Source organism: Vanessa tameamea, chromosome Z (assembly GCF_037043105.1).
Source record: "Vanessa tameamea isolate UH-Manoa-2023 chromosome Z, ilVanTame1 primary haplotype, whole genome shotgun sequence".
Taxonomy (NCBI): domain Eukaryota; kingdom Metazoa; phylum Arthropoda; class Insecta; order Lepidoptera; family Nymphalidae; genus Vanessa; species Vanessa tameamea.
In genome coordinates, this window is record NC_087341.1 from 4,981,909 (window position 1) to 5,003,110 (window position 21,202).

A 21,202-nucleotide genomic window follows, 5' to 3' on the forward strand; every position below is an offset into this window, starting at 1 on the left:
TATATATATATGTATATTTTATCTCAATTCTCACATACCACGTGCATCAATTATTGTCATACCTATATACATATGTATATGTAAAATTTTAACGATTTCTAGACTATTAATGCATTAGTTAAATTAAAAGGTAAAACAAATAAATATAAATTTTTATTCACCTATCATTATTAACGATTTACCTTTTTTTATGGTTACTCACTCTGGTCTACTCAATAGTCTCTCTTTAATACGAATCCTTAAATATATACTAACATCAATAATCTAATAAATAATCACATTTTCCATAATTTAATATAAATTTTATAATTTGAAAATGCTATAAGGATATTTTTTTACATATTCATTATATTCTGTAATCTGTTTCCCTTGATAAATCTATTGGATCTTTTTTATGTTGCCTTTTTCTAGATGGTTAGCCTATTCCAATGGAAGTAAGGAAAAATATAAACAAACCATAGATTTACGTTTTTCATGCGATTTGTTAATAACTCAGCTATATTGTGCACTACTAAGAGTTTATGATTAATATATTTTTATTTATAATACAACACTATTACATTTAACTACATTTTTTTTTCTTTCACTTTAATTCTATTTCCAAAATTCCGATAAAAGTTTCGTCGACGTTCAAAACGCCATTTTTTCGCAAATCCATAGTGAATATCATAGATTAATCAACCTATTGACCAATGATATCGCGTCAATTTGCTGTCAAATGTTGTTTTTTTGGATTTTTACCTGTTATGGTTGTAATAGAGTATACCTAATTTGAAGCTTAATTAATGAGGGACGCGCTAGTTGATTGATTATTACCGTCTCCTTTACTCGTCAATACGTTTATCTCGTTCACACAATTCTCTTCAGATAGTGCAGCTCTGAGATATGAATATTACCAGCCGCGTTTTGCTAATCATCGAGTCGAAATTATCACCAAGTGGAAATGGCATATAAGCTTTAAAGTAGGTTAGGATTTCATACATTATGTTTTATCGTCAGGTAAAATTTAATGCTTACTATAATTAGACATGTTTGTTATCACCTGGTGAGGGATGACGCCAATGTATATATTATCTTGATGATCGAGATTAGAATTTTTGATACTTATTCTTATTTTTAAGCATATAACATACTGAAATGTAATTAGATTACATCAAAATAGGTAATAAAACAATAATTTATAGTCACAACTATATAATTAAAATCTATAATCCCAATAGTATAGGCAAAGAGACAACTAATTTAAATATTAGAATGGAAACATTGCAATACAAGAATTGGCACCATTTAAAACAGCACAGCACAGCACATAGTATTAGTTAGTGAATATTGTCTAAATTCTAAAATCTCTAAACATCATTTTAGGTTTATATATTATTAAATCTTTAAATAACAATATTGATGTGTGACTTATCTATATGTGGTTTGAATCCACATTTGGAGCACTTTGAGCTTGTGGCGGTTGTTGTGCTTGTGGGACTTGGGCAGCTTGAACTGGAACATTCTGTTGTTGTTGTTGTTGTTGTTGTTGATTTTGCTGTATTGGCTGTCCCTGACTTGGTGCCTGATATTGTCCTTGATTCTGGCCTTGTTGCTGTCCTTGAGGTACTTGTCCTTGATACTGTCCTTGCGATACTTGACCTTGTCCTTGATACTGACCTTGAGGTACTTGTCCTTGATACTGACCTTGAGGTGCTTGACCTTGATACTGGCCTTGTGATTGACCTTGAGATGCTTGAGCTTGATACTGTCCCTGTGGTTGACCTTGAGGTACTTGACCTTGATACTGGCCTTGAGGCACTTGTCCTTGATACTGTCCTTGCTGTTGTCCCTGAGGCACTTGGCCTTGTGGTTGTCCTTGTTGATAAGCTGGTGGTTGTTGATATCCTTGCACAGGGGCATACTGAGATTGTCCCATCGGTTGTCCTTGAGGATGGTATTGGCCTTGAGCACCATGATACTGGGATTGTTGATAAGCCATTTGCTGTTGTTGCTGTTGGTGTTGTTTAATTGCTTGATGTATTTGATGTTCAGCGCCAGGTATCGGGCGACCATGAGCATCGACCTGGAATATGTAAAGCGATTAACAATAATCTTGAAATGAAGTTATATTCAGAAAACCTATTAATGTAACAGATATTTTACTAAAATAACATATTTCAAGTTAATGCCCCACTTCAAATCAAACGGTTCATTGTTACTTTACGCACCAATCCACGTTGTTGTAAGTAGTGTAGTGTTTCAAGTCTCTTCCGTTCGTACGCTTCGTACTCTGCTTGAGTATAAATCTGATTTTCGTCTATTGGTTGCCAACCTGAAACCAAAAATCAGATGATTTTTATTTAGGTCTAAGTGTACTTTAGGGTAAGACTCTGTCTTCGAAAGATATAAATATGATCATATGCCATAAAATTTTATTTTCACTTTATTGGATCAAACATCCTTATTCTTATAAGCTAGAGTCTAGACTAACAAAGCAGATATTTTAGTTGTTTATTTTAAATAATGCTGACCTTCATCACGGTTGAATTCAGGTTTCTGTGTTTCCATCATGAATTCGTTGTAATCTATCAAGCCATCGTGATTGCGATCGTTCTCCTTGAAGAAATGTTCCCTCATTCGTTCCATTTCCTCAGCACGTTCGTGTAAGTCCGTATTGGGACCAGTAGGGCCGTACATCTTGTTTAATTCCTTGATAAATAGTGCTTTCACTTCATTAGCGTCCCAAACGCCGTTACCGTCGACATCTGTTATTGCAAAGACATTTTTAGTAATCTGTTACATTTGAACACTCATAATAATAACAAAAACAACGTTATGACTCAATAAGAATGATGCATCAACTCAGTTTGACATATTTTTTGTAAGGTTCTAATTTAAAAAAATTGTGAATTTAAAAAGAGATCACCAAATTTTATGACAGTAATAAAGTTATCTTTACAAATATATAAAAACGGCTTCATGATCTCTTATACAAACCGGCATAAAAAACAAAGACTGTTGATTTGTTAAACGGAGCACAATTTTTACGAAAGTACAAGAAAAACAAGCAATAAGCTAGGATAAAAGGTATGTTATGAATTGTTTGTCTAAACTATATCAACAATTAAAACAAAACATGCGAATCACTGAAAGAGAATCGTAACATTGTTTTTTAATAAACATAAACAAACATGATTGTGAAATGGAAAATAATTGTGCACAACTTGAAAAATATAAACCAACTTTACATACATCGTCCATGAAACCAATAATATTTTTTTAAATTTCATAATTAATTTGTTGTTATTTTTTTTTTTTTCATTGTATAAGCAAAGGAATGATCGCAGCACATTCTCTCTTTCTGAGATTAGTAATTTTAAAGACGAAAACAACGGAAAAAGCATTATGTAACTATTCAACCGCTAGACAACGAAAGTAAAAATCGAATTGATTAACAAGACGCTCAAATATTTAGTGTCGTAAAATAATAAGTCAAACAAACTATCCCAAAGTTATATTTGCTTCTGTATGAGTAAAGATAATGAAATAAATAATAACAGTGAATCTATGTCCATAATTTCAACCGTTTCCCATAAAAAACAAATATCGTTACTGTAGATGAAAAATATCACATGGAAAATGATGTGTACTTTACAATAGAGCATAAAAACTGATCATTTTCTTACTCTCTTAATATAATATTCATACCGTATATAACATAATTTGTTTTTTTCTCTTTCGTACTTTTAACTCATATATCAGCAACATTATATTATACTTCGCTATAATAAATGAATATACTGGAATGCTACCCGTATTCCGTGATGAATATCTTACAAAAAATATTTAGGCGTCAAGTTTCATCTTATCAGCAGTACAAAACCAAAATTAACTACAAAAACTCAAAATTAAACATGACGGACGTCGTCAAATGTATACAAAACGATAACACAGGCTTTATTCTAAAAGCACAAACAAAACCAAACAAACTCCAACTAAAACAAATGGAATACAAAACAAAAGAACGAAAACATGATCCTAGTGACAAAGACGTATCTAAAATACACAAATCTACATCCTACTCCACTGCCATACATCTTACCATGCATCACGAAAAACACTTTCGGGTCGAAATCTTTCGGGTCCATATTGTCGGCCGTATTCCATACCTCTAACAGCTGATCTTTTGAAGCGGGATGGTGGAGCTGTCACAGATAATATAATAATTATTATAGCAATATAAAACTCACCATGCATCATGAAGAACGCTTTTGCGTCAAATTGTTGGTCCATGTGGTCTTGTTTCTGCCATACTTCTTCTAATTGTTGCTTAGAGCCCGGGTGATGAAGCTGTTACGAATATTTTGTATATATTTATGCATTAAAATATATCCTCCACCCTTTTAAGTCGAAGCGTGTCTCATAATATGAGCAAGAATAATTAATAAGAGCTATAATTATCCTTGAGTTATTTTTTACGGGCTTAGTATTAATTTAGTATATTTTATAAATTTTTTTCATTTTATACCTAACCAATAGATCCCATAATTAAAAAAAGAAATTAAGTCAATTAAAATGCTTGACCAAAGAACTATAAATTTAAAAATAAATTACATACACCAAAAATCAGAAGATGTAAATAAATAGTAATGTTTATGGTAAGTAAAAAGTTTTTCATCCCGAGTGTCATAAATTGTAATATGACAATATCCAAATATAATATCCAGTATGAACAGATATTGAAGATAATATCAGAAAACCTTGTAAAAATCACACGACGCTCTCTCCGAAATAAAAACGCTTAATTTTGATACAGATCACGCCTGAATCATAATAATTTATAGGTATGAAAGAAATATAATACTATTCGGTGATTTATAATTTTGATTAGATCAAAAATTTAATCACAATTTATTTCATAATCACATACAGCGCTCTCCGAGAACAAAAACCCTAATTGTCATGTCAATTACGGCTAAATCATAATTATTAATAGTAGTGAATTAAATATTAGGCAAATAGTTTAATTGCAGATTTGATAAGATTAGATTTAACTTAATAAATTAATTTTCTACAAAATTTTGATTTGGAACATCGGGAAACAAGTCATCAAAGGACCTATTTAGCGTCCTTGTCTTTGTACCTGCACGCAAAATATGCTGCGAAGACGAGTCCCATCGATTACACTATACATACATTAACAGCCTGAAAAATTCCCAGTCCCTGAATTGATTTTAGGATCTCAAAAGAATTGACCGCCGGCTGAAAAACTGAGACTAAGACTACAATAGATTTGATACTATGTTTTATTTTAATTATGGTTAACGTAGACATTTGGTAAAGGTAACGAGAAGATGAACGGTTTTAACTCATTAAAATAAAAATTCAATTAGCCTTTAAAGCCGAATTTGTGTTTGAAAGACGATGTTTTGTAGAAATCATAACATCCACTTTGTTGAGGAATCGAAATAGAAAAATATGTTATGACAACTTTTTCGGTCTCTAGCTTATCAATTGTATTCCACAAGCGGCGACACTGGATGACTGATTCAGTGGAGCTAATTGAACAGAGACGCTCTTTGAAAGCAAGGTGTCAGTTTTTTTTATGTGATTGACGGCAAACGTGCATGAGGCTCACCTGATGGAAAGTGACTACCACTGCCCATGAACATCTGCAACACCTTTAAGGAAGCAGTACGCTCTTTTCTTGAAGGTTCCCAAGTCGTATCGGTTCGAAAAAACCGCCTGCGAAATCTGGTTCCACAGAGTGGTTGTGCGAGGCAGAAAATGCCTTAAGAATCGCGCTGTTGTGGATTTTCGGACATCTAGGTGGTGCGGGTGAAACATAGAATTTTGACGAGATGTCCGACTAGGTTTAGCCGACCCCAGTTCGAGACTTTGTTTAAAGAAGACTCGATTTCAAACACAAGTTTGTTCCGGTTTTCTTCAACGTTTTCCAGAGAAATATTAGTTCAGCTGGTGTATGAGGTATCTACGGTACTATCGTCTGCATAGCAGTGAATGTTCCTGATTTGCAACAAGTCATTGATATGCAGAAGAAACAGAGTGGGTGATAGAACGCAGCCTGATGGAACACCAGCATTGACGAATTTTAGGTCAGAACATGCACCGTCGACAACGACCTTGATGCTCCGATCTGCCAAAAAGCTGGTAATCCAATTGCATAATTTCCCGGGAAGCCCAGGAAGGAAGCTTCGAAAGCAGCGCTTTGGCCCACACGCGATCGAAGGCCTTCGCTATGTCCAAACTGGCTGCTAATCCCTCCCCCTTGCTTCCGCCAATCTATGAGTAAGGTAAACTAGAAGATCACCGGCTGAGCGGCCCCGACGGAAACCTTACTGGCGGTCGCTAATCAGCTGGTACTACTCTAGGTACTGCAGGACCTGGCAGTTTATAATGGACTCCATTACCTTGGAGAACAAGGAGGTGATGGCTATAGGCCTATAATTTGACGGGTCTGAGCGCGGGAGCACTTTACAAGTTATAACTGGAATTCGAGAAAATAATTGCCAGTATTTGTTCCAGGAAAATTAGTCAGAGCCCAGATATAAGAACCTTAGACATTCTTAATTTTGAAGTTGAAACCGTTATTATGTGTCTAAATAATGGTAAAACCATAGGAAGAGATGCAATACCGATGGAAACAATAAGTGTTTAGGCGACAGCGTTCTGAAACATGACTGGCAGAATTCAGATGAGTCCGTCATGTGAATTCGACACTATGAATAAAATCATCTCTTAGAGCTTGGCACTAAGGGCCGGGAGACATCCGAGATGCGTACCAATTGATAACAGCAGAAGCAAACATCCCATCAATATCGCATAAGTACGACTTTAATTGATTCCTCCCCAGAACCTGCAAAAATGGAATTCCCACTAGGAAATTTCATAGAAACAAACCGACATTCAATGGGCATAAAATAACCAGGTGCTCAGCACGCCAGGTTCAAAATGAAGAAGTATCAGCAAGAAGAAATGGCAGAGCCTATTGCCATAGCAAAAAATGGTGAAGACCAAAACAGCCGTCTTTTAAAAGCAAGAATGCTCTGTCCTGTGCGTGATCACGGCCTAATCCGCGCAACTGCAGCGCTCTGCAAAATTCTAACAACCGAAAGATTCATTCAGCAGAGGAAAAGGTATATCGATAGAAATACAAGAAAACGCGTGGCGCGAGTTCCGCTTTGTTGCTTATTGATTTAAGTCCTTGAATTGTCCGCCATCTTTGAGTATAAATCCGAGCCGCCTAGCTTATCTGGTCCGAGAGATCAATTACATTACAAGAGTAAAATCATCGTAAGGTTCGTGCTCGATACCTCAATAACTATCAACGGTAGGTTAAAAATGTATAGGACCTCAATTATAGAACGTAAATGACAAAAAAATAATATTCTATCATAATTCTCGTATTACGACGGACAGCTGGGTTATCACAAAAAACGAATTTCAACCTTTTTTCAAGATGGCGGCGAACGCACATAGGAAATAGAGATCAACAATCAATTCAAGTTAAGCTTTTCTAAGCCCTGCCTACGACATACGCAAAAATCAGCCATCTCGGTTCATTTTTATTTCCAAATGTATATAATGTCTGGACTATTATGAGAACCGATCGTATTTACAATTTGAAACGAATATATTATTACATATCTACATTTAATATGCAAAGATGAAAAATGTAAATATATGAAAATTCTAAATATTACCGGCTGGTGATGTTTCTTAGCCTCTTCCTCCTTCTTAGCAGCCTCCATATATTCCTTCTTTTCAGCTTCGTTCATAGATTCTATCTTTTGATGTTTCTCAAACTCTTTTTGCATTTCGTACTCCTAGAAAACAACGGATAACTGAGTTAACAGATAAAAAATAAATAGAAGAACGAATAGATTTCATTGCTTACTTTTAAATATACCAAAGAAAAAAAAACAGCTAAACAAGAAATTAATTATATAAATATTGGACAACATCACATACATTACTCTGATCCCAATGTAAGTAGCTAATGCACTTGTGTTATGGAAAATCAGAAGTAACGACGGTACCACATACACCCAGACCCAAGACAATATAGAAAACTAATGAACTTATTCTACATCGACTCGGTCGAGAATCGAACCCGGGACCTCGGAGTGGCGTACCCATGAAAACCGGTGTACACACTACTCGACCACGGAGGTCGTCATTAATTAAGTATTTACTTTACAAAAGTCCTTCTATAAGTAGCGATAACAACATCACATTAGTTCTACTCAACAGTAAGAGTCGGTTTTAGGTGAGTTAACAGTTTGAGTTTGATGGAATCAATATTCGCACTGGAAATGTAGAGCGAGCTATGCTTGAATTAACATAGTTCTTTGAACAAGAATCAGAGATAACAGAGTATAGAATAGAGAATTAACCATACGGAGAAAAATTGATTTAGCAAACTAAAGTAAAATGGTTACGGATATCGAAGGAACGATGACCGCAGGAAAGCAGACGAATTCAAGAGTACAAATCTCTTGTCTTCTCCAATCCAGGTGGACCAACGACTAAAGAAGTTGGGGGGATGCGTTAGGCAGCCACCAGTTGCTTGCGATTGGCTGAATGATAACGATGAAAACACCACATCACCTTTATTGAATATGAACAATTACCTTAAATTCTTCTTTACGCTTCTTGTCAGCGGCCTCCAAATCCGCTGTGGTCTTTTGTATCAATTTCTTCAAATCCTCAATTTCAAATGTATGAGGATTCGTGTGATCCAGGTGCTCGTTTGTCGGCACCTTGCTATGTACGTCGAGTTCATTTGTTAATTCAAATTGCTGGAAAAAATAATAAAAAAAAACCATTATAGTATGTATAATGTTATCTGCCTAATGTCCTAGTCACGACAATTGACCGGGAACTTCACACGCAACTTCACTTCTATATAAAATAAACACGCTAAAAGTGCAACGGAGGACGAACAAAACAAGAGCAGTCGATAACGTCTCCCTCAGTCGTCTACGTCAGCTCGTAACAACAGCAGATGGAATTATATTGTACCGTCAGGCATGACAATGAGAGTGCGGTCAATGGATATACTTTTTGTTATAAATGTTATTTTCAGTTAGGAAACATACCTTTGTAGCAAGATGCCTCAGCCTGTCCAGCTCTCTTCGCTTGATCTCATCTAACTTGCTTCTCACGTTGTGATTAACGAAATCTAACTGTTCCGCAATTCTACCAGACTGTAAAGTTTTAATAATTAATAAATTTTAAAGATTTAATTATATTATGTATTGCAACAATGCTTACAAAAAAAGAAGAGCTTTCTTAATTTAAAAGGTATCAAGCTAATCGGAGCTGTGTTCAATTTTCGTAACTAAATAACTAATCTTATCTTCACCAAATTTAGTCGATTGTTGGTTCTTTGTTTAAGGGTGTCTTTATTAATTTATATTTATTTTGGTATGTTTTTTAAACATTACATTCGCTACAAATCACTACATTCACCAAAATCGACTTGCATTTAAATGCGTAGATCGAATAAATTAAAGAATTCTCTGAAAATTGGAAAAGATTTAAATTTCGAAATTAATGTGAAAAATACCGAACACTTTTCGGTTTTTGAGTACATCTCATCTGTTAAATAAACTATTCTTTGTACTTAAAAACTGAGACAAATATTAGACGAACATGTCTATTTGAATCAAGTTCGACATTGGTCATGATTGGTAAACAATTTTGAGAGTTGTTTATTTATGTTTATATTGTTAATCTAGATATATTTATGAGTTACGTCATGTAAAAATATATTTATTAAATAAAATCCAAAGCGTTATTCGATCGTTACGGTGGTTCTGACATTTTATACCATTTTATATATGTAAACCTACAAATCCGGTTAATATGAAGTCCGATAACTGCAGCATTGACCTTGGTAGAATATTTTTTAATTGCGTTATCTACGCTGGTTGAGAAATATACCAGATAAAAAGAAAAAAATACTTTGACATTAATATAAATAACAGGTATAAGATGTATTATATAGGCTAAGCAGTCTGTCGATATGTTTCATGTTTTATGCTATATAACTTTTGTATCAAGGTAATCGCAGAAAAAATCTACGAAACCCAAAAGAATCAGGAATACTCTGAACGAAAGATTTGTAGATATCCAAAAATCAACAACAAATAAATGATGCAGTAACATTTATTTGCCGTGGGTAATTAAATAAAAATTTACGCGCGTTTGTATATGATTCATCATATTAAATTTAAACTATAAGGTACTTTACTTGAAAATTTTTAAAATATTACAAGATATTAGAACAAAGAACGCATGAGAAAAAAAGAGCTGATAAAAAAACCTGTGTTAAATCCTTAATTTTACGCGTACAGTCGGGACGGTTCGGGTTCACGGTACTTACACGAACATCATCTTCGTCCGCCTTCTCGAGACGCTCTCTGAAGTCTGCATCACTTTCCAACGCCTGTACTACTTCCTGCAGGTATCTGTGATACTCCGTGTACTCGGCCTGTCAATAACGTGAATTCAAGTTTATTTATTTTTTATATATTGCATGATTGAAATATTAAAAACTATATTTTTGTAAGCCAATATTTAACTTCAGTTTGTAATGTTTGGATTAAAAACTTGCAGCTTACATTAAAACCTCATCCAATAAACATATGGCGAAGAAAAATGTTTGGCACTTTCATTGACATTGATGACAACAAAGCCTAGTATAACAAATAAAATTCTTTTGTAAAAAAATTTTTTTTAAAGGCCTAACTTTGTGCCGGCGCCACGCATCAATAATTTAAAAAAGAAACATTCACATAGCCGATTCCTCGCAATAAGCTCAGCACACATGATAAAAATCTCATCATTTTTCAGTGTCGAATATCAACTGCAAAACAGATTTATATATATTTGTTATCATAATCAAGTTGTATTTTATAAACAAACTTATCGGAATTAAAGTTCTTATCATAGTAATTTAATGTATAAAAATTGAATCATGAGATTACATTGATACTTATTAGATATTAGACCAGATTTTTTTATAATTGCTCAAAATAGAAGTAAAATAATCTAAAATTTAATTAAAAACTTTTTAATAATTCAAACAATTAAAGGAAAAAAAATCCAATTATTTTGAATTCGATCTGCAACGCAGCGCACATGCAGCAAATTTTAATTAAAAACAAATGTATATCTACAGAGTTTCATTTTCAATTCAACACGATTTATGTTAATTTACATACATAGCAATCAGTTCAAGGTCGCTGGTGAATCAAACAATTGCACATTAGAATAATATTCTTAAGTCAATCAATAAAATGTTACTACAGTATAATTTTAGTATTTCGACAAATATAATTGTTTCAACTAATATCTGTTATCATCAATATTTATGCACATTTAGATTCCAATGATGTACTAGGTATGTAACAGGATAAAACCCTTCTCCAAACTCATATAAACTCACTGTGTATATCATATTATTTATACAAAATTCAGCTTACTTTTATACATATTAATATTGGTCATTAGAATGAGGAGGAAATTTCGTAGTTTTTGTGTGAATATACATTCCCAGTACACATATTCTACGATCTTGTACTACTATCTACATATTCATGTGCAATTACAACTAGTGCCCAAGTCATTTAGAAAAAAACATCATAAAATAATTGAAATAAGCATTGCCTGCATAGCGATGTGTATTTTCTATGTCATAGATAAAATGAATGTTCATTTTTCATATGGTAATATAGTACTAGTTAAAACTGACTTCTTTTACGGACTGATGAAAGTACTGTGGTCATACAATTAAGGTTTAAATTTAATCTATCCTTTGTGCTAGTTTAAAATTCATATACATATTATATGAACTTAAATAAAAAACCTTATAAAATTTTGACTTTTCAATACAACATACTTCATTACGTTCCAATTTTACTATAATAAATTGTCTCTCATTGAAACATTACAATGTATGAACCAGTTTAAAAAAATCTTTACTTAATGTTAAGAGAAGGGCCATGAAATTTCAACATTTATAGCTTGCAAGCTACAAGGTCAATCTAAAACGAAATTTGTACCAATACCATTGGTGTATAAGACACAACTAAATGATCAAACAAATTCGCATTGCATATATTTCTATTGATATATTGCTTAAACAAATGGATTTATTAAAAGTATTAAACTGTACTGTATAATCTACGACAATTTAAATTTTTAAAATCTTAAAAACTTAATTATTTCTTTCCATATTACTTTTTACCAATCCTTAACCATAATACAACACCAAGCTTACACTTATAATGAATATTGTACAATTCATGACAAATCATGAAAATGTGTAATATATTTTAAGAAAAAGGTTTATTGTTCTAAGCCACATTAACAACTAAATAACATCAAGTATAAATAGTATATGAATATCATATCAGTTTATAATTAGAAACAAATACTTACAACATCATCAACAAGATCACTATCTTGGTCTTTCTTTTCTGGTGTTACAGGAGGTGCATATGAACAATGGAGTAAGGCAACAAGTATAAAGATAGTTATACACAGCCTCATTGTGATCTAAAAAAAAAAAACTAGAAATAAAATTTCACACATTTAATTTAAATATAATATGATAAGTGTTTGATTATTTATTAGCTATGGTCAAGTTTCGAATGGTTAAATTTTAATATAAAAATATATATTTTATAACAATAATTGTGTTTTATGACAATTTACAAGTCTTGAGGAAATGTATTTAATGAAACTATATTACATCCAATAACTTTATGGATGATATTTATATATGAAGTCTTAAATATATCTATGAAGGCTTCCTATAATATATTATCGTCATTGCATCATTAGTTGTGAAAACATTAAAGATTCATTTAGTTATATTTAACATGAGAATATGACTATTTTTGTATGTATTACTAGTATATTCGATATTTTTATAAATAATCTGTCACAGGGAAAAAGCAATGAATATATTTAAAATCATTGGTCAAACTAAAAATCGTAATATTTTTATGTTATTCTGTTGTATTTATGTAGACTCTGTTTATAATATTATGGCATAAATTATATGCAACTGATGTAAAAATATAAATATAAATAAATATAAATCAAACTGGTATATAATCAAGAAATACTATTTTGGTAGATATTAAGACTGGCAGTATTAATATAATATGTAGTCATAATTATTATTGTAATAACAGCAGATTATGTTGAAATGATACACTTAATTCCATTTAATAAAAACAATACTTTTAAAGTATATCAATCGTATGTCGTTATTAATTACGGTTATTTCCTTAACGATGTCAATGGAAATACCGAATCAAACCATTACTCAATAATATATTATAGATGAATTCTGGAACTGTAACTTTCATGGGTCTAATATAATCCAATATATCAATCTTACCTTTAAATTGTAACCGTTGCAAAAGTATGTTACTTCACTATAGGATTTATTATGCGAGTTTTTTATATTAAATTTCTAAAATATCCGACTTATTTTCAACACCATGACGTGTCGCGTTCCAATACGAAACCAACACAACAATGCTTCAAATTACAATCATTCAATTAATAGAGCTGCCAACAACTAAAATGTTTGACCATAAACTATAAACTTCAGTGCTGCAATTAATAAAAAAAATATAGTAGTACAAAACATAATTATCACTAAAACGAGTGAGATTAGAAATTAAGAATACCTATAATTAAAAATTATTTAAGCTTAGTTTTCTGTTGAGTTTTTCAAAATGCTGTTCAGTTGCTGATTATTCCTACTTAGAAGACCTCTGTAAAGGCCATTGCATTTATAAAATAAGTATGTTTTGTTAAACATGCTAATTTGCGAATCTGGACAACTTTGTGATTTTTGTTAATTTTTTGTTCTGAAATACTTAAATATTTTCAATATCTTGCCCAAATTTATTCAAAAACGACTGAATCGTGAAAGAGTAACAAACATAAATACTTTTGCATTAGTATCGTTCTCTAGAGTGAATTGACACTGATGAGAACGGAGAAAAATAATGTTGAACTCCTCCAAGTTTCAACATTATTAATGCCTTAAAAAAATATACAATTAAATTATGACGTCACCAAAATGATTGACAGTGTTTTTGCGGGTATAAAAACGATTTAAAATTTAATTGATATTTATGGCAAGAAACGTGTTTATTTTGCTAACATATATTTTTTTGTGGCTTTTTATTAAGAAAAACAACTCAAATCAATAAAAAGTTTGAAGTACTTTTTCAAACATAATATTTTTAATATAATATATTATTTTTAATATAATATAATATATATGATATAATATAATTAAATGTTATTAATTATTATTAATTTATATTGACACCTTTATTGTGTTTATTTGTTTAGTTCTGTAGGAGTTCCGTATTAATAAATAAATAGATTGTTTCAGTAGCCTAACACCACGGTATCGTTGTGCCTCCAACCTTAATTTATAATTTATACGAAGATAACTCAATATTTTTTTAATATTAGAAACCCAAGTGTGCCCAGCCTTATTTCTATGTACCGCACTCGGTGCAAGATTTCAATATCATTTCGGGTAACATATTGTAGTAAACGAAATGTGACCACCACAGAGTCGGCCACGACCATGGATACCATTAATTTACTTCACTTCAGTACGGAATCACCTTTATTTAGTTATATAATTTTAATTCATATATTAATTGTAATTTTTAAATTGCCTTTTTTTCGCCATCTTCGGCTGCAAAACCGTAACTAGATACTAAATATAGATAATAAAAGATATTGACAAATATTTTTCAACTGTCAACACATGTCAAATTCTAGACAAACTAAACCTTTTCATAGAGTACCAGCATAGTGATATTGATTTCTGTTATGTATTGATTTTCTTTTAATGGCGATAAAAACGCAGTGATTGCATACTCTTTGATGGCTAAGTAAAACGTAAAAGTAACTAAAGTCTCTAAAAAATATCAGCCTGTTGTAAAATATCAAAATGAATCGAGATAAAAATAAAAAAGTGGAGGTGATGGCAGAGCTGGAGTCACAGTTTATACTGCGTTTACCAGAAGAACCTTCAAAAGCTTTAAGAGAATTGCTTAAAACTGGTGATAACATTAAAAATCGCCTCACCATCCAAATTGAAAACGATATGAGACATGGTGAGGTACGATTCGACCACTGGCTCATGCACGCCAAGATTTTTGATTTACCAACCATAACCGAATCTCTTAAAACAATAGATAACAAAAGCTTTTACAAAACGGCGGACATATGTCAGATGATGATATGCAAAGAAGAAGCTGATCAAACTCCATCGGAAGAAGAGTCACCTACTAAAAATAAAAAGAAGGACCCATACAAGGTTGATAAAAAGTTTCTGTGGCCACATGGGATTACCCCACCAACTAAAAATGTGAGAAAGAGAAGATTCAGGAAGACTTTAAAGAAAAAGTATGTTGAAGCACCTGAAATTGAAAAGGAAGTTAAAAGATTATTACGTACCGATAATGAAGCTGTCAGTGTAACCTGGGAGGTAATTAAAGAGGATGATGAACAACTTCTGAAACAAGAAACAGTGACACCAGCACCAACCCAAAAGCCAGAGAAAAAGACTAAAGCTATGAAAAAAGCGGAGAAACAAGCTGCTGCTGCTGCAGCCGCTGCTGCTGCTACAGCTGCAGCTTCAGCTGCTGCGGCAGCAGCAGCTGCTGCAGTGGCAGTCAAAACTACGCCAGTTACATCAACTATAACATCAGCAGTTTCATCAACAACTACATCAGCCACACCAAATGAAGCAGCAACAACAACAGCAGATATTTCAAATACTGAATCTTCCAATGTTGTAGATATATTTGGTGGAGCTCTCAGTGACAGTGATATTGAAGATGGTAATATCAATGTTGAATTGGAAGATAGTCATCTAACTGCATTTGACAGCCGACTATCCGATAACTGCTCAATGCCTGGACTTGGTGATATTCATAAGAGGGACAACTATCCTATTGAATTTGAGTCACAAATGTTCCAATCCTCACACAGTGGTCATGGAAAAAAGAAGTCAAACAAAAGTCGCACATCTACACCAGCAACATCAACAATAACTAGAAGTGGTGGACTGTCTTCGGAAGAGGATGGAGACTATCACTCCCGAGATATGTCTAAAGATAATATGACCTTTAGAATTGAACAATTAAGGACCGAGTTAGAAGAGTTGAAGCAGCGTAGACAGCGAACCCAACATGAAATTGCAGGCATGGAGAACTTAGCCTTGAGGCAACGTTTTCAAGATATATTACACACCTTGAATCAAGATGTAATGTATAAAGAGATGGAATATCAAGGCCTTATAACATTGCAGAATTCTGAAGATATATGAGGAACATATTTTATCTAAATTTAAAGAGTACACTGTTTTTACTCTTTCAATTTGGATAAAATACTCTTTGAACATTTTTAATATTTTTGGGTTTATGATTTTTTATTATTTTGATAAATTATTTTTGAGAAGTGGAGAATCTTTTAAGGAATAGATATTTCTGAATAACAAATTAAAGAAAAAGACTTAATCTTATACTTTTACTATTGTAATTTTACTGCTTTTAAATTTAAGTAATGTATTATTAAATAACATATCTGAATGATTTGAAAGTATATATATGTACTTGTCTGTACACAATATAGTTAGGTTAGGTTAGATACAAGATGTAACAATTTATTAAAATTGTTGCACCGAAGCAACTTCTGTTCTATAATTGATTTAATTTTAAATATTGGTTTATAACAATTTCATATAATTGTAATTTTATTTATTATATTTTTAACTTGATATACTAAAATATGAACTTTCAATATTATATTATGTAATATGTATGTATACAAATACATTCAATCAATAAATGGATAGTTTTTAAATCATGTAATTGTACAGAATTGCATTAAGTATTTTATATAAAATAGGTTTATTATAAATAAATCATTCTTTTAAAAATAATTGATAAGCTTTTAAGCACTTTAAGGTATAGTTATTTTATATAATTTTACTGAAAAATATTTTATTTTATTTTAAATGAAGTGTATATTTTAAATTGGAATATTTATGGATATTTTTTTCTTTATTTTTTTTTATTCATAGTAATATTAATGATTAATCTTAATGTAATGTATTGTAGATGCATTTAATATTTGTATTCTATTTGTGTTTACGCACACTTTTACTTATATCATTAAATATTATCATCGTTATTTCAGTCGGAAGATGTTTAATGCTGGACATAATCTTCCTCCAAAGAACTCCACAACAGTTGGTCTTGCGCTACTCACATCCAATACCTTCCAGTGGCATTGGCAAATCGAAGGTCAGTGATGTACTCGTCATTGATATTGATGCTAAATCTTTTCCAGTCTAGAAACTTGAAGACATCCTTAAAAGCAGTGGTGAACAGTTTCGGAGATATAACGTCTCTCTGTCTTATGCCTCGCTTGAGTTGAATTGCTTTCGAGTTCAGATCTTGGAGTCGGATCGGTGACGTTCTCATACAGACACTTTGGTTTAGAGTGGCTGGAAGTCGTCAAACTTGCGCTTGAGACGATTCGTAATAACTCTCAAAAACAACTTGTAAACATGGCTCAGAAGTGAGATGGGTCTGTAATTTTTCAAAAAGATAATGTTGCACTTTTTGAAGACGAGCACTACTGTGCCATGGAAATGGCGTTGGACCATCAAGTATGAGTTAAATAACTTAACCCGCCTTCAGAAGCTCAGCTTTCACTCCATCTTCACCAGGTACCTTGGTGTTTTTGAGTTGTTTGAGAGCTATTTTAATCTAATGGATAAATGTAATCCGGGATACCTTCAGTATAAAGCTGGGTTAGTTACTTGCTCTGGGATCTAAAATACTGACAAGTGACTGCGTAGACGTGTACGTGTATCCATAGAAATTCTCGTCCTCTCCTAACAACTCGGGTTTAGACGTGACGATTCTGCCATAATCAGTCTTCAGCTTCATAAGTTGGCTCTGCCCAATAGACATATTTCTTGCAAACACTTTGGAGCCATTGTTCCGCTCGATGCCTTCTTTAATACGACTTATATTTAATTGGCGTGTGTCTCGAGTCAAAAAATTCGAGATCTGTCTATTGAGCCGCCGGTATCATCATGGTAGCATCATCTGTAGATTTCAGAATCATTTTCCATCTTTCCTGCATGAGCCACTGGGTAGAATCAGAGATATTTTTGGTTTAATTTGTACAACGGGTCTTGAAGGACTTAGGCCCAGCTTTATGGACAGCTTCAACAAACCTGTCATTGTATGCGTCGGGTTTCCCGCATTCTGCTCGGATTTCGAATCTGTTTTGTAATCGGGATGATATGCCATAATCGCCACGCTTGGCAGGCGAGTTAGCGATTGCAGTAAGGTGGTCATAGTACTCAAAGATACACCGCTGCTCGTTTTCCGGTAAATATTTCCTCGGGACGACTTTTACGCCCCCCATGGGATGAGATGGGGTAGTTATTAAATAGCATGGGCGTAAATAGAGTAATTCTAAACTTGGTAGGTAGGGTTTTATGCAATGTCTTGGTAGGTTCCATCAACTCATCTGTCTTTCAAAAAAGTACTTTGATGTATTTCTGCTAGTACGACAAGTGAGCCAGTCTTATGACAGGGCCAAGTGCCATAACATCCTAGGTCTCATGATTGGCGGCCAGTTGATAGTGTCAACTGAGCCATTGGCACTGTTTTCTTTTCCACTGGCAACCATTCCTTACACTGTCAAGTAATGTTACTTATTAGTTATTTGTTAGTGTGATTTATTGCTCTTGATATTTTTATATTCATTTTGTTAAAGCGTTAACATTTATAGACGATTTACAACACCAATTAACCTATAGTCGTTTCAAAAAAAAAACTCAGTACTAATATTAGTAGTTTTATTAAAAAATTGCTTTAATCTTAGCTATAGCATAGTACGGAAGATATTCTACTATCTTCATAAATCGGAAGAATCCTTTATTTAGTAGTATTTTAAAAACTTTCCCCCCCTAATAACATATTTGTGTGTTAGTTGGTAAGTTATAAGGTTTTAAACCTTTTGTCATATTTAAATGTCTACAAAAAAGTTTAGGAATTAAGATTTTAAACTTTCTGTCATATATAAATGTCTACAATAAACTGTAGAATTTAAGATTTTAAACTTTTTGTCATATATAAATGTATATCATATACTGTAGAAATTAAGATTTTATCATTAATCAGTGTCTATGTTAACAGTGGCGGATTTACACCATTTTAAAGTAAAGGCTAAGCCTATTTTATTCACTACTTAACGTGCAGTGAAAGAGGGAAAAAAAAACAATATCTGAATGTCTTGGTCTTTGTGCTGCTATAGAGATAAATGAAAAAAAAAAGGTTTCTAAATTTATTCTTGACCGTCCCCAAATCTACTCAGCCTGGTTAATCCACCACTGATGGTAAATTAATTATTATAGGATAAATTTTCCTAATAATGTAGTATGTGATAAATATCTGTTTATCTTTTTCTAATGTTTTATGTAATTCTAATATAAATTTTATCTAGATACCTATACATTTTTAATTTTATGAATTTTATTGATTTAGTACCTACAGATTTATTTTTATTGTTAGTGTATAAGATTACATTGTAATAAAAAAATAAAGTATTAGATGAAATTGTATGTATATTATTTACAGTTATTAATCTTAATCTTAGTTCAGGACTTGCTTGAGTTGTGCTTGACGTTAAATAGTCATTGAAACGCTGAAAACGTGAAAATACCAGCGAGAAGTAAAATGAAATAAAATAGACATTTTATATGACCTTAGACCAGCAGTCGGAAATTTACAGGCTGTTGTTTTAAACGGAAATAAAACCCATTTTGAAAAAATAATGGTGTGGTTGAATAGAATTATTCTTTGTTGTAAAGAAAAACTACACTGCTAACTACAATACATAATTATTGAATGTAGTAAACATTCAGATATAACATGATGACTATATTTTCAAAAAACGAATCAATAATAATGAATAATGATATATACCCCTAGTACGAATTTGACATTTACGATTTAACTATAAAGTACTTTTGACTAAGTTTTTTTTACTATTGAGAGCCAGTGAGAGCTCATGTTGAAAATTAACTATTAAACATGGAAGGCAATATTATGTTTGAAGACTAGCTACAACTGTTATGGTAGTCTTTTATCACAATAAAAAGCAACGAAATTCTGCGGTGAAATTTATCTGTAATTAGCAGTATTTAAAACTAATTTTTTTATGAGTATTGCCTTAGAAAAATTAATAAGTATATATGTTAGCACATGAGGAAGAAATGAATAATAAAAATTAATTTATTTTAAATATATTTACAAATATGTTACAAATGCAAGATGTGTCTAAACTTAAAATTTATTTTTAAATGGCCTGCTAACACTTTATTTAATGAACATTGAAAATAATTTGAAAAGAAATGATATTATAGAAAGAAATATAATTTAATTCACAATATCATTAAATTACTTAAAGTAGAGAACAATATAGCGTACATTGATTTAATGAGTATTTTCAAACACATAATAAAAATAAAAGCATGCATATAAGAAATATCTATACATATTATAAATACTCCTTAACTACCGTGGTTTTGTTTTGCACACTTTAATAAATATTCAACTTCAAAAACACTCATTGCTTCATAAAATACTATTATTATACTTTTTCAATTACTGAGTATATTAAAACAGACAACTAAATTTATTAACTCTTTATTGTTTAATGTAAATAAAAAACTTAATGTATGTAATACATATAATTATATTAAAACTAATAAAACCCAAATTATTTAAGATTTTGGTTGCGGTTTAGTAATCTGCTGCAGGAGCAGGGGGTAGAGGGGCTGTGGGGAAGGATATGAGTATTCTCCTTATGCTCTGGTACCATTCCCATCATGCGAATTTGCTGCGTTCCTGAGATATTGGCAAAAACTAATCTTATAATTCTAACGGTTGCGGTTTAGTAATCTGCTGCAGGAGCAGGGGGTAGAGGGGCTGTGGGGAAGGATATGAGTATTTTTCCTATGCTCTGGTACCATTCCCATCATATTGGCAAAAACTAATCTTATAATTCTAACCTCAAATCAGGCTATTTATTAACAATTTCGAGACTCAGT

General features: G+C 32.1%; 3 protein-coding genes across 9 annotated transcripts in view; 1 reads left to right on the top strand and 2 right to left on the bottom strand.

Moving 5' to 3' along the window:
- LOC113404244 (protein phosphatase 1 regulatory subunit 12A) overlaps window positions 1-21,202 on the bottom strand; it is a 538,461-nt gene that overhangs the window by 29,170 nt on the left and 488,089 nt on the right. The gene's annotated exons all lie outside the window — the stretch shown is intronic.
- LOC113404184 (nucleobindin-2) lies at window positions 1,178-13,593 on the bottom strand. Of its 7 annotated transcripts, XM_064220451.1 has the most exons (12): window positions 13,424-13,593; window positions 12,454-12,570; window positions 10,394-10,501; window positions 9,105-9,212; window positions 8,637-8,804; window positions 7,707-7,829; window positions 4,085-4,187; window positions 2,514-2,747; window positions 2,211-2,314; window positions 1,780-2,065; window positions 1,660-1,725; window positions 1,178-1,599 (listed from the first exon to the last, which is right to left on the bottom strand). In XM_064220451.1, exons 2-12 carry the CDS (start codon window positions 12,562-12,564, stop codon window positions 1,415-1,417), a joined length of 1,596 nt encoding a protein of 531 aa, XP_064076521.1. In that variant the 5' UTR covers window positions 12,565-12,570; window positions 13,424-13,593; the 3' UTR covers window positions 1,178-1,414. The 7 variants fall into 7 exon arrangements, with proteins under 7 accessions (XP_064076521.1, XP_026500799.1, XP_026500796.1 ...); XM_026645014.2 differs by lacking the exon at window positions 1,660-1,725 and having other exon boundaries at window positions 1,178-1,647; XM_026645011.2 differs by having other exon boundaries at window positions 1,178-1,725.
- On the top strand, window positions 14,872-19,706 carry LOC113404181 (transcription initiation factor TFIID subunit 7-like). Its single transcript, XM_026645003.2, has one exon. It carries the CDS (start codon window positions 15,011-15,013, stop codon window positions 16,391-16,393), a length of 1,383 nt encoding a protein of 460 aa, XP_026500788.1. The 5' UTR covers window positions 14,872-15,010; the 3' UTR covers window positions 16,394-19,706.